The 14,015-nt window shown below is 41.0% G+C and overlaps 1 protein-coding gene across 6 annotated transcripts in view; it reads right to left on the reverse strand.

The window, feature by feature from the left end:
- Nucleotides 1-3,580: 3,580 nt before the first annotated feature.
- The window catches only part of INTS10 (integrator complex subunit 10), a 30,256-nt gene continuing 19,821 nt past the window's right edge, over nt 3,581-14,015 (reverse strand). For 2 of the 6 annotated variants that reach the window (XM_019742094.3, XM_074329588.2), the window contains 5 exons: nt 11,518-11,597; nt 10,231-10,393; nt 9,229-9,322; nt 6,131-6,208; nt 3,581-3,985 (listed from right to left, as the gene is read on the reverse strand). In XM_019742094.3, coding sequence (XP_019597653.3) covers nt 3,829-3,985; nt 6,131-6,208; nt 9,229-9,322; nt 10,231-10,393; nt 11,518-11,597 — 572 coding nt within the window. In that variant the 3' untranslated portion in view covers nt 3,581-3,828. Of the gene's footprint in view, nt 3,986-6,130; nt 6,209-7,548; nt 9,371-10,230; nt 10,394-11,517; nt 11,598-14,015 lie in introns of those variants that run through there. The other 4 variants (XM_019742096.3, XR_012495498.2, XM_088793614.1 and 1 more) reach the window with 4 other exon arrangements.

A 14,015-nucleotide genomic window follows, 5' to 3' on the forward strand; every position in this document is an offset into this window, starting at 1 on the left:
GTCATTATTTCTTCAAATAGGTTCTCCATTTCTTGCTTTCTCTCTTCTCTTTCTGGTACCCCTATGATGCGAATGTTGTTATACTTGATGTTCTCCCAGAGGTCGCTTAAACTATCCTCATTTTTTTTTTATTCTTTTCTCTTTTTTGCTGTTCTGATTAGGTGTTTTTTGCTATCTTGTCTTCCAAATTGCTGATTCGATCCTCTGCTTCATCTAGTCTGTTGGTGATTCCTTCCAGTGCATTCTTCATTTCAGTTATTGTATTCTTCACTTCTAACTGGTTCTTTTTTATGATTTCTATGTCTTTTTTTATGCTTGCAATCTCTTTGTTGAAATTCTCACTAAGTCCCTTGAGCATCCTTATAACCATTGTTTTGAACTCTATCTGGTAGGTTGCTTGCCTCCATTTCCATTTAGTTCTTTTTCTGGATTTTTCTCCTGTTCTTTCATTTGGGATGCATTTCTTTGTTTCCTCACTTTTGGCTGCCTCTCTGTGTTTGTTTCTATGTATTAGGTAGATCTGCTATGTCTCCCAGTTCTGGCCAGGTGAACTTATGTAGTAGGTGCCCTGTGGGGCCCAGTGGCACAGTCTCCCTTGTCTCCTGTTCTGGGTGCTCCAGGAGTGTCCCTTGTATGGATTGTGTGTGCTCTCTTATTGTAGTTGAGCCTTGATTACTATTGGCACATCAGTAGGTGGGACTGATCCTCAGGCTGATTAGCTGTGGGGTTTGGCCATGTCCACAGCTTATGGGCTGCTGTGCGGGAGATTGACCCCACTGAGTGGGATTCACCCCAGTGGGCTCTGTTGCCTGTTAAGACTGTCCTTTGGGTAATGTTCTGTTGTCTGAATCTGACCTGTAAGTCTATTGGTTCTGAGGTCTCTTGGGAGGGGCTCTGGTGCAGGCCCAGGTCAGCCACTGCCTGTGACCAAGCAGGGAGTACTGGTAGGAGCTACAAAGCAATACATAGTTGTTCGCTGCCAATGCCGTACCTGGAGGCATGTGGGAGAGACCATGCTGTGAACTGAGGATGGCTGCCACCAGCACCAGGCCTGGGGCACTCTGCAAAAAGCTGGGACACCTGAAGGCCTGCTGCCACCTGCCAGCTGCCTTAAGCTTCAGCCACTGATAAAACCTGGTGTGGTATATGAGTTAAGTGAGGCTGGGTCTCAGGGAGTCACTAGAGTGGTCAGAATTGTGGTCATCAGGTTAATGCAGATTCTGGTTTGGTACCAGTGCTAAGCCTGGAGTGACTCAGCAAAAGTCTCAGAGTGCAACAAGGCTAGTTGCCACCTGCCTTAGGCCCATGGACTCCAACAGTTTTCCTAGAGAGAGTTCAATGCAGGAGGGGCTGGGTGCTCTGAGAAAGTGCCTCCGGCTGTGCGGCTGTGAATGGGGGAGGAGGGCAGGTCCCAGCTGAGTCAACAGAGCGAAGCACTGGAGCTCACCAAGCCAGTCAAATTCAAACTTGGCCTGTGGGGGCGGGCTCAGTATAAGAAAGATGGCTGCACAGAAAGAGGACCCCTCACTGGGAAAATACCGACTGTCCTCCAGTCCTCCCCCTGAAGTCACACTTCTCAGTCCGACCCCCCTATATGTCTCCAAGGCCCCGAGTCACCGTCCCATCGCTGGAATCCAAGGTGAGTGCCTGTGACTGAGCCTGTGTGCTATCTGTTTAAGAGGACGTCTGGGTTTCCTGCAGCCTTTTGTCCTACACCAACGGTCAGAATTCTCACTGTTTTTCACAGCCAGATGTCGTGGGGGCTCCTTTTCTTGGCACCAGTTCTCTGGCTGGGGAGCCTGGTGTGGGTTTGACGTCCCTCACTCCTCCCAGGAGGAACCTCCATGGCTGAGGTATCCCTCCTGATTCTTAACCACCATAGGGAGGTTTAGGGCCCGTTCCGCCTCTCTGCCCCTCCTACCAAGCTCGTCGTGGCTTCTTTATATTTTCAGTTATAGGACTTATGTTTGGCTAAATTTCAGATGGTTCTCCAGGTTGATTGTTCTATAATTTAGCTGTAATTTTAATGTGTTCATGGAAGGATGCAGCCATCTTGGATCTCTCTCATGTGTAATCTAACTCTTCCCCAGAGTGTAGCAAACCCACATTTTTCTCTTGGTAATCAGTATTTGTTGGGGATTAGTTCCAAAATAATGTTTTTCTTCAGGATACATGCATTTCCAAATTCAAAGTTGGTAGAAATACTGGATATTTGCATTGTTATACATTGCCTGTCTTCATAAACACCGTATCTAATTGTGTATGTCTAAACACTACAATAAACAAAAGATGCCATTATCATGCTGACTTTACTTTCCAGAATTCCATCCAAAATGCTAGCTCTAAGGACAGGTGGCCTTGCTCCCTGACGTGCCTGGCACATGGCTCCCACAGTGTCTGTTACCATTTTGGGTTCTGGTGCAATTCTGTCCTGACTACTGGGACTTTCTCTGTAGAAATCAGTTCTTTTTCTGATTTACCACTTCAAGACTGGTTTGTTCTTGTCTCTTAACCTATTTGTAGTCACACCCTCCCACTTGCCCTGCAATGTGGCACACAGGAGTGGCACCACTAAATTAAGAAAAAAATGATCCTTTTTTATCTGGTGCCTAACGACTTGGGTATTAGAAAGTCTTGTTTTGATATATGCTTCTCCCAAACACCAATCTGAGGAGGGTGTTAGTAAAACAAAGAGGTAAGTGTGTGTTTAATTTGAAAGCAGTTGGAGGACAACACACTCCATGAGAAAAACAATAGGATGGTTTATATAGTTGTAATCTACTCATATTATATTGATACACTGTAAAATCAACCAGAGGAAGTATTTCCTGAGATCAGATGTCTATTAGTTAAACCACTTTATTGACTTTAATATACCTATAAAAAGGGTCTTAGTTAGATTTCTACATCTCTTTATGCAAAGTAACTGAATAACTTCTTAGCTCGTTCATTCTTAAATAGCCCCAGAAACAAATGTTTGTTTGCTGTTTATCTGATATATTTCTGGGAACAGCAAAAGAAAAAAATAAGCCTGACAGCTAACACTGGTCGAACAATTACAATGCTCTTCTAAGTATTTCAGGTGATGTCGCATTTAGTCTTTACAACAACCTGTAAGTGCCATTACCTTTGTTTTTCTGATTGAAAAGCTTGAGGAACAGAGAAACTAACTTGTCCCTAATACATGGCAAGTGAAGGGCCGCGCAGAGCCAGGGTTGGAAGCCCGGCAGGCTGGCCCCAGAGCACCGGCAGACAGCACTAGGCCGCCCTGGCACAGTAGCAGGGCTGTCTTGAGGCCTGAATAGGGAGGTGCCTCCCCTTCCATCATTCCTTTTCCTGGACTGTTTGGCAGACCCCCACCCCCACCCCTACCCTCATGGCTCCTTCAGCAGAAGTTCACTCACGTTCACTCTGGCATAAAGGTTTTTGGTATTAAAACTTCCCAAATGAAAATATAATGTTGATATGTAATATTTAACGTAAGTATGGAAAATCAATCTTGAGATTATGAAAAGAATAATGTCTTTTTAAAAGTAAAGTGCACCCTTGTTTAGAAACTCGTAAAAATTGAGATAACATCTTAAAAACTGCAAATTTAGGATGATTTTTATTTACAAAACAGGTTGATTCTTTTGTTTTACAAAAATTACAAAACAATGACTCTTAAAAATAGAAATAGCTTCTCAGACTCTTGGGAACTACTTTTAGGCAACCAAGGAGTTAGAACAGTTTTCTTCTCTTTAAGAGTCATAAAGCAACATTCGTCAATGCTTTATGTCTTCCCCCAAAATGACACGGCTATGACTTGTGTAGCAGAAAGGTCTCCTGTCAGGCCAGAGTCTGAAGAAGCAAGATCTTCTCGTTGATGCAGAACCTGTGTAGCACCACCATCAAGTTCTCACCGCAGCGGGACACCTGGCGCTCCATGGCCAGGCGGAAGTCCTCCTTCACACCCTTGGTGATGCCCCGAGTAACCGTGTGGTGCCTGAGGGCAGTGACAGGGAAACAGATGGATACCACGGTTAGTGCTGACATCACTGGTCAGGGTCTCTGGGGTAGGAGGAAGGCCTGCCTCAAATCTAAGTATAAGTAAGTAAACAATTTAAAAAAGAATAGCCCTAACCAACCAACCCCTTCGCCTAATCCTTCTCAGAAAGACTTAAAACTAGAATGACATCTTTCCCACTCAGTAAAAGGATATTTTAAACATCTAAATGTCTGGTAAAATGTCACCTGCTTTGCTTTTGAACTCCTGCAGCTTTGACGTTCTGCATCCCTATGCTGACTTGTGCACAGTTCCGTTACTCTGGGCCGACTGGGTCCCTGTTCACACTAGCACACAGCTCGTGCCTAGTCAGGCCAGCTGACTGCAGAGGCAGCAGCAGGGAGGAGGAAAACCACAATGAACCAGTCACCAAACTGAGCTTGGGTCCCTGGCCCCTTGGGCCGGTGCTCCGTGAAAGGTTCAGGGATTGTGCACAGCCACCGGGGTTCAAGCATGTCTCTGTCCCCGTGCTGCCAGAACAGGACAGCTCCTCTAAGTGGTGAGCCCAGCCAGATTCATGTCTGCTTGAGAAGCAGGAGGAGTTGGGGGTCCCAAGACAAGAGTCTGGCACAGGTGGGGAGAGAAGCAGAAATCGATGAAGAACAGCCAATGGCCTGCGAAAGCCACGTGAACACCAGATCTGCTCCACGTGCACATTGGTGGGAGGGCAGGTGGGAACACAAGCAAGGTCTCTAATTATACCCCAAAAAGTTGTGCTTTAGAGAAGGAAATCACAAAGGAAATCCCACCAAAATGAAGAAAAGAAAAGAATAATCTAGCAAAATCCAACAGGTTCGGTTAAAAGGAAAGGCGTTTTAACTACTAGTTCAGCAATTTGGTGGATTTAGACAAATAGAAGCCATCTCCCTTCCCCACCCCTGCTGCTTCACTTGCATCAGACACAGTGACAGAGACTTAAAATTGGATTGTTATGTATTGGCCAAAATAAAACTGTTGAAACCACTCTAAAATGTTTGTGCTTTAAAATTTGTAGACTTTAAAAAATTTAGCATAGAAGTACCACAGAAGCAAGGCTGCAGTGCAGCAGAAGAAAAACACCCCGGCTTTGTCGAGACTCGTAAGGATACTTCTGGCCACTCCACACTGCCCACGGACATTTTAAAGAACATGCAGTGAAATGGCCAAGCCATGGAGGAAACACACAGTTCTCTGTGGACATTTCTAGTCACGTCTGGCTGGTGAACTCGGGAACAAGGACACCGTGTCAGGGAGGCCGAGGCCGATTCCCACGGGGAACAGATGCAGACCATTTTATGCTGTCCTGAGATTCTGATCTTACTGCAACCCCATGTTGGAGCTGACTCACTAACCAACCAAGTTACTGGTATGTGCGGACAGTAAGCTCAAGGGTATTGATGGTTCAAAGCAGACTTTCCCATAATACAAGCAAAGCGTAATAAAATGTGTCCTGCTGGTCATGGTTCAATGGTACTGTTGCCATATCGACAGGGCAACACAACGCAATTATATTTCTATCAGAGCCTCTATCCCTCTGGCAAATTTTGATGAAGAAGAGAATTACTTAACTTTTGTGGTTTAACAAGATAAATCAGCTAATAAACATGACATTCTAGCCTACCAAATATTTTCAATTTGTAACATTAAGGTCTAAAAACCAGTATCGATGGCAGGCAAATACTGTGCTAATGCCTGCTGAGATCAAAACCTCAACACTGGTCACTAATATGAAAATCCAACAATAAAAATGTACTTAAAATAAGCTTCGGCATCCTTATGTAGTTATAATTGAATGCCTTATGTTTTATAAAAAGAGAATCATAGTTTAGTGCCTAATGTGCACTTAAATCTGACAGTTCTATATAACTTGCATGTTTTTCTAGATCCATAATGATTTTTAAATCGAACACAAAAACACTGGCAACTTATGGGAAAAAATAAGAAATGTTACAATATTACAACCAGATGGTTTGCCAAGGAATGCAGAACAAATTAAAAAAATAAAGCATGAAGAAGAGCACTGAGGAACAAAGAGCTGAAAACCATGGGCAGTAAAACATGTTGACATAACAGCACACTATGAGCAGGTGTTTTTCCACTTGGTACCTGTCAGCAGTCTGTATGCTGGGCTGAAGCACAGGTAAGAATTCCTGCTGCAGTAACCCCATGGGAGGGCTAGAAGGCCTTTAAAAAACAGCAAACAGCAGCATTCAAACACCCACACCGACTCACCCTGCACTGCAAAAACAACACGCCAGAGAAAATGCACAAGACCAGAAGCAGACTATACAGAAACCCTTTAACCTCCACCGGCCCCTGGCTGCAGCTGTGTCAGGACGACGGGGAGAAGCTAGTGAGCCCTCTCACTGCACCCGCTGCTGAGGCCTGTCCACAGGCATCTTGGTTCCTGGTCTCCGAGCTCAGCCCACTTGAGATTTGGCATAAAAAGCAACCACTGAGGAAGGACGATGAGATGCAACTGAATGGCGGTGGGGAGAGGGGTTAACACTTGAGAAGACACGTTTTCACATCCAGCATCCTTCACTCTCCACTCTTCTCACGCCCATGCCAATCCCAGAAATAGACCTGGTGACTTTTTGTAACCATCCTTGACAGGATTGAAGCCCCAAAGTGAAGAGGCCCTTCCAAGAGGACTAGAGGGGCTGGCAATTTTCCTGATAAAGAAAGGTTGAGATTGAATTTCAAAAAGTACTGAAAAAAGGAAAAATGGGGGAAAAAAGAGTCTGGGACCCATGGCTTTGCAGAATTCTGTAACAACAAAGATTTAGTATATTAGCTGGGTGATCAACTCATAGAATATCATTATCCACCCTATTCAGAGCATACACAAGACACCGTTTTCCATTTTCATCCAGTCTAATGCAACTAAGATACTGCAAATATCAGCATAGAAATTTTTCTCTATTTTACAATACATAAAAGCAAAATGTCAGGCAGGCCCCAGGTGCCCCAGTGTTCGTACTGTACCTGCTTGCATCCGAGATGCCACAACTAGGACGGACTCACAACCTTACCCAAGGGGAGGGACTGTACACTGTTTACAACATCTCTGCCACTAAGCGGCAGGGGCCCCCCAAAAGGTCTTCAGTGGCTTCTCAGAGAATTTGTTTGCATCCCAAAGGGAAAAGGAATATAGTTTTACTCAAGGTTCCAATCATACCTCAATTAGCAAGAGTGCTCTGGCGTATGCAGTTTGCTTTTCCCACTGTAGTTGAGGCATAAGTAATTTGAAATGCTGGTTTTAAATGAACCTTGAGACTCACACAGTGAAGACAGGACAAATTCCTACAATGTCAACTCCCTGAATAACAACGCCAATTCCTGCCTCCAAACTGATGGAAGCAGGTTTCCTATGAGGCTTAATGGTCTTCTACAGGGCAGTTAGAAGAAATTAAGGGTTATAATGACCAAGGTGGGAGCATGGAATTATCCCTCATAGCCTAGAAATGTACGCTGTGAATCAATGCCTTGCCCTTAAACAACGCATAACAGTGATATTATCTGGGTGTCCAACAGTTACTTGATTCATTCCTTGTCCACGGGGTTCTCTGCATGTAATCCAGGTCACTGTTTAGCTTAATAAAAACTGGCTAAAAAAGAAAGGTCCCAGTATAGTAAACTGAGATTCCACTGTTGATTTTTTTGGCAATCCATTCTCTCCCACTTCCACAGTTAAGCATTATCTAAGTAAAGTGAGAATTATCCATAGGTTTAATCCTAAGTAGATGAAGTTGGTTCTAAGGCTGGCTCTATATTATAATAATTTATATCATTAGTGTTAATTTGAATTAACTAAAAAACTATTAAAGGTATGTTTGTATATCCAGCCTAAAAACCTAGAAAAGAAATCACAACACAAAAGGGGTTACGGAGGCTCCCATGTCAAAAAGCAATTTTCTTCTCAAACACTGTTAAGAATATTTTGAACCTGCAATTATTGTTCCCATAGTTTGTATTCACAGTCTTAGGGAAGTAAATGGAGATGGGAAGATGAGCATGTCCAGTCCATCTTGCTGAAGCAACCTAATGTATAAAGGTCTTATGTTTAAAAAAAACAAAAACAAACAAAAAAAAAGCATTTTTTTATATGTTTAAAGTATTTAATAACATTTACAAGATGAAGGACAAGAACCCGCCCCCCCCCTTAATTTTCCCATTCCTCAGACTGGATTCCACAAGACTCTGTTATTGACCGGACATGTTGTTTCTATGCACCGAATGACTGAGGTTATAGATATCCAGAATGAACATCTCTTACTTTCCTCTCTCAGACTTCTAAGACTCTACAAAGATAGAACAAGATGTGGATTTTGGCTTTCAACGACTGAAAACTTGTTCATTTCACAATTGAGGGGAAAAGGAAAATGTGTTCAGCCTTAGCAACACTTTCTTCTCACTCAGGTTCAGTCTCTTGCAGTGGCTCTACACTGACTGAAGACATGCTGAATATGCAGGGTGCAAAGGAGGAAGTACGAAAATCACACTGCGTGGCATTTCAGTCACAGAGGATATATTATCCAAATTACAACGAGGACTAAAGGATAGAAGCAAGATTTATGAGCTATTTAAAAATCATAAATGGTCACTAACTTTCTCTCGGTGTAGGGCGGCATGCCTGAGGCCAAGCACCCCACCATCACTTATTGGGGCAGGTGCACTCTTGGAGGTCTAGACCGGCTGTTTTTCTTTGTAAAATATTTATGTATTTTTCTATTGCTTTCTATGTAAGCAATGAGGAGAGCTTAGGTGAGCTTCAATTCAATACTGAACAAGTGCAATTTATAAATAACGTTTGTAGTTTTTCCTAATGAATTGTCCTAATCAGGTACAATTAAGCATGGATTTTCTTAATTGACAGCACTCTAAGTCTAATAAAAAATTTATAGAATCAAACTGCAAATTTTGGAACGGAAAAGATACCATGAATGAGACTGTCATCTAGTGAAAAAGTTTCAAAAGTAACAGGAACACCCCAATTGAAGCAACATGTTATCAGAAATGTAGCTATGGAAATGGGAAGTCTTGGGAAAGGTATCCAGAATCAAACCTACTCTTAAAAAAAGAGATCAGGTTTGGATTCCTTTCTATTAAATTTTTGAAAGGTATGTAAATTTACAAGTATGTCCTACAAGCACACAGAAGGAGAGCACTTAGCATGGGAGGGCAAGAGACAGTCTGCTTACTTGATCAGCATTCCTTGATTGGGTAGTAATTCCAGATGAATTTTCCCACCTTCCTGAGTTCTTAAGTAGGCGAATTCCTCCAGCATATCAATATCTGCAGGCCAGATTCAGGTTAACCACATGAAGAGCAAAGTGCTCTGGTCTCTTGGATGAGGAAACAGGCTTGTAGTGACTGAGTAATCCCACTAACAATTGTAGAGTCAGTACTGGAACCTAGGTCTGCCTGATTCTAAAACTAATGATTTTTAAACTGACCAAACTACCTCACAAAGATAAAAGATGATAATCAAACATGCTATGTGGTCATAAGAGCAAAAACTTCTATTTTCTTAATAAGAGATGAAAGAGGAGGAGGGGTGTTGTATCCCCCAAAAAGGTTAAGAATTACTGCTCTGGGCACTTGGACAAGGATATGAGATTCCTTGCAACTCAAAAATAATGTGTTAAGATAAGCAATAAAGTATAAATACCAAACTGATGCATAACCTTTGATTCAAAGGTGGTCTTTCCCTAACAGACAGTATGAAATCCAACGTCCCTATCCCTGGTAGCAACTGTTGGGTTGGGAAGCATCTGTGGTGACACCCAGTGGCAGCTGGGACAGCCACTGCAGTGCTCCAACCCGACCCCAGGGGACAGCAATGGCCCAGGAGAGGCCCCTGGAGGCCCTCTTCTGTTAGACGAAGACCACTATTATATTCTATGGCTGAACTATTATAGTCTATGGCCAAACCAGCCATTCTGGGCCTATCAGGAACCTGTAGGCTATTACTTCAGGCATCTTGGGTACTTTCCTGAAGTCGCTGGAAGTGGAAAATGGAACAGGGTAGTCATTCCTGATTCCTTGCGTTACCTCTTTAAAGCCTTTTATGACTTTCACAAGTCCCATTTTTAATCCTCCATTTCTTCTCCCTTTCCCCCAGTGAAAACCATTATTTCTACCTAGAATTCATTAAAAAAAAAAGATCAAAATTTCTTATGCTTAAACAAGAAAAAGGATACTTGTAACATAATTGAAAAAATTCTCGTATTGGAAATTTCCTTGTTGGCAAATCTTACTGACAGCTTTCAAGAAAAGATTCTCTCCCCGTGGCCACTCTTGCTGAAGCAGGACGATCACGTGCCCCAGCGCCATGTCGTCCCTGCTGTCCGTGAAAGCTCTAAGCTGCAAGACAAAGACGTATGCAGACACGATAGGAAAAAGAATCACGGTGTAATCTGAAATACACCAAACATCATCACTTCCTTAAAAATAATGCTGTGGTATGAGTAAGAAGGGAACAAAGCAGAAAACAAACCCGCCCTGCAAACATCACAACTGCCCACGCAGGAGGGTGGGTCCTGACCAGAGGAGCCCTGGTTACCCCTGCGCTGTGAAAATGGTCGCTGGCAACGCGTTTACATGAGCATCTTGATGGGACCTAGCCAGGCACGGTGGGCCTGAAGCTCTGAATTTGGAAATAAGGGAGAGAGAAAGCTGAGCAGTCTATAAATAGAGGAATTTGGGGATTTCTTTTAAGGAGACAGTGGGGCTGGAGGGTGGGCAAGAAGCCATCTGGGAGAGATGGGATTGAGAACATGGACCAGGGAGAAAGAAAGGCCGTGGGCAACAAGGAAGGAAACAGGAATGTGAACTGGAGAAACTTCAAAGGACTTTTTGTTCTAAATGAGCAGCTATGTCTAAAATCACCTTTAAATTGTTTCTGTCACCCCAAGAGATTCTGATGATGAGTTTAGGTTGGAATTAACTGCCCTAAAGTGGAGACGCGATACTGTTCTCTCGCTCATAAACCTGCCTACTCTAAGGTCCCATAATACCTGCAGCCAACAGTCTTTAACCTTCCTTCTGGGCCTTTGCTGCTGTTCATCCTGATGCCTAAAATGCTTCCACTCACCATATCTTCATGATAATAAACTTATCACCCCTCTATGAACCCAACTACATTTATATTCCCTTCTTCTGTAGCTAATATATTCTGACTTGTATATTAATTTATAAAATATTTACTGAACACTACTACAAGCCAATTATTTGCATGTTTGTCCCACTTCTCAAGGATGGGATCACTTCGTACTGATCTTTGCTTAGTACAGACAATATTTAATAAATATTTGTTAATTCTTAGCCCACGTAATTCTTCTCTATACCAACCTGCACTTTAAAAGGACTAAACTAACATTCATTCTCAAGGCTCTCAATTCGAGTCATTCCAGATCATCAGAACAACAATGCAAATTAAATGTCTTTCATGACAAATGAACATTCACACTCATCACCTTTAAGCTTACCTTGAAACAAGCTAACATTAAATGCAGGCAGTACGGCATGACAGCCTTGCTGGTGCAAGGCAGGAGCTTCAGATCCGAACCTAACAAAAGTCCACAATATATTTGTCATTACCAAAGAAAATAGCTTTGAAAAGCATGTGTTTAAGATGCTTTCCTTAAAAAAAAAGACAAGCAACAGTTGCATGATTTCATACATTTAAGCCTTAACTATATTTACTGAAGGTGAAATTGGTTTTTGAACAGTCTCTAGACTTCATTTATCAATCTTCTTTCCTAAGCTTGCTTAAATACTTTTTATTAGAAAACATTTCAAATATACAGAAAATTATGTAGAGAGAATATTACAAACACCAGTGTGCTCACCAATCAGCTTTAAAAAATGTTAACATTTTGCTTTCATTTTTAAAGGTTTTAATATAAGTTATCACAAATTCAGTTGAAGCTTCTCGTGTACTTTTTCCGATCCCATTCTCTTCCTCCCTCCCTAGAGGTAAATTTTATTCTGAATATGGTGTTTATCATCCCTATGCACATTGCATACTTTTAATGCAGAAATTTATATTCACACAACACAGGAATATTTTCCATGTATTCAGTCTACCATGTAAATGGTGACATAGCATATGTACCCTTCTGCAAATTACATTTTTGATACTAATACCTGTAGTTCTAGGTCATTGATTTTTTTCTTAATTGAGGCATAATTGACATATGACATCACATTAGTTTCAGGTGTACAACATACTGATTTGATATTTGTATGTATTGCATAATGATCACCACAATAAGTCTAGTTAACATCCATCACCATACATAGTTACAGAATATTTTTCTTATTGTGATGAAAACTTTAAGATCTACTCTCTGAGCAACTTTCAAATATGCAATACAGTATTACTAACTATAGTCACCATGCTGTACATTATATCCCCAGGACTTACTTATTTTATAACTGGAAATTTGTACCTTTTGACTCCCTTCACCCATTTGCCCCCTCCTCCAATTTTCAATGTTACACAGTATTCTGTTGTTTACATATGCCACAATTGATTTATCTATTCTTTTATGGCAGACACTGAGATTTCCAATTTTTCACTATTATAAACAATGCTGAACTAAACATTCATATATATATATATATATTTTTTTTTTTTTTTTATTTATTTATTAGTTTTAGGTGCACAAAACAAAGTAATAGTTAGATGTTTATCATTTATATCCCTCACACTGTGTCAACCTCCCTCCCCCCATATATTTTCTTCCATGCTTGTGGAAAAAACTTTAGGCAATGGTTTTCAAACCAAAACCTTGATCATCTCCTTTGCGGTGTGTGCTTTGGTAGCTAAATCTTTCTCTACCTAGAAGGCACAAAGATTTTCTTCTACAAGTTTAAGTTTTAGTTTTCATATTTAAATCATAAAATTTAAAGAATTTTTGTGTAGTATGAAGGAGGGATCTCACTTTCATTGTTGTTGTTTTTACATTTGGGTAATCAATTGTCCCAGTACCACTTAGATGAATTCATTCTTCCCCCACTGAACTGTAATGCCATCCATTTCTTGGTTCTCTCTTCTGTTCCATTGGTCAATCTCTCTGCCAATACCAGATTATCTTAGTTACTATACCTTTAAAATAAGTCCTGATGTCTCCTAGGTCAAGTCTTACCCACCTCATCTATTTCTGTTCCACAGAGAAACTTCATTTTTGAAGGGGTCTGGGCTATATGTATATTTTAAAACCTTTTGTTATAGAAAATTTCAAACATATATAAAGTAAACATAAAAGTATAATGAACTGCCATGTACTTCAAGCAGCTTTAATAATTATCAAAACTGTCATGCTTTCTTCTTCTAGAAAGTTTTCAGTGTCCTAAGAAATCTATCTACTATCAGTTGCAGATCTTTTCTTCTAAAAAATGTTATCATTTTAGCCTTTCCATTTAGTCTATACTCCATTTCTAATTCACTTTTGTGAATAATATAAGGGTCGAGACTCGTTTTTTTTCCCCACATAAAAATCCATTTGTTCCAGCACCATTTATTGATAAGGCTTTCCTTTCTCCACTGAATTACTTTGGCGCCTTCGTTGAAAATCATTTAACAATATTTGTGTGGGTCTGTTTCTAGATTCTTCACTCATGCCAATATTGTCTTAATAACTGTTGCTTTACATTAAGTCTTGCTATCAGGTAGATTAAGTCACACAATTTTGTTCACCTTTTTCAAAACTGTTTTGGCTACTGTAGTTTGTATTTCCATATAAATTTTACAGTCAGCCTTGTCAATTTTTACAAAAAAAAAAAAAAAAATCTGCTGGGATTTTGACTGGGATTGTACTGAATGGATAGACACATTTGGGGAGAACTGGTACCTTAACAATATTGAGTCTTCTGCTCTACAAACACGATTTTGCACATTTTTTATTCAATTTATCCCTAAGTATGTTTCTTGATGTTATTCTGTTTGGAGATTTCTTATGCTTTCTATGTTGTCAAATAT

This window comes from Rhinolophus sinicus, chromosome 16 (assembly GCF_057876585.1).
Source record: "Rhinolophus sinicus isolate RSI-liver-muscle chromosome 16, RSI-T2T, whole genome shotgun sequence".
In the NCBI taxonomy this organism is placed as follows: domain Eukaryota; kingdom Metazoa; phylum Chordata; class Mammalia; order Chiroptera; family Rhinolophidae; genus Rhinolophus; species Rhinolophus sinicus.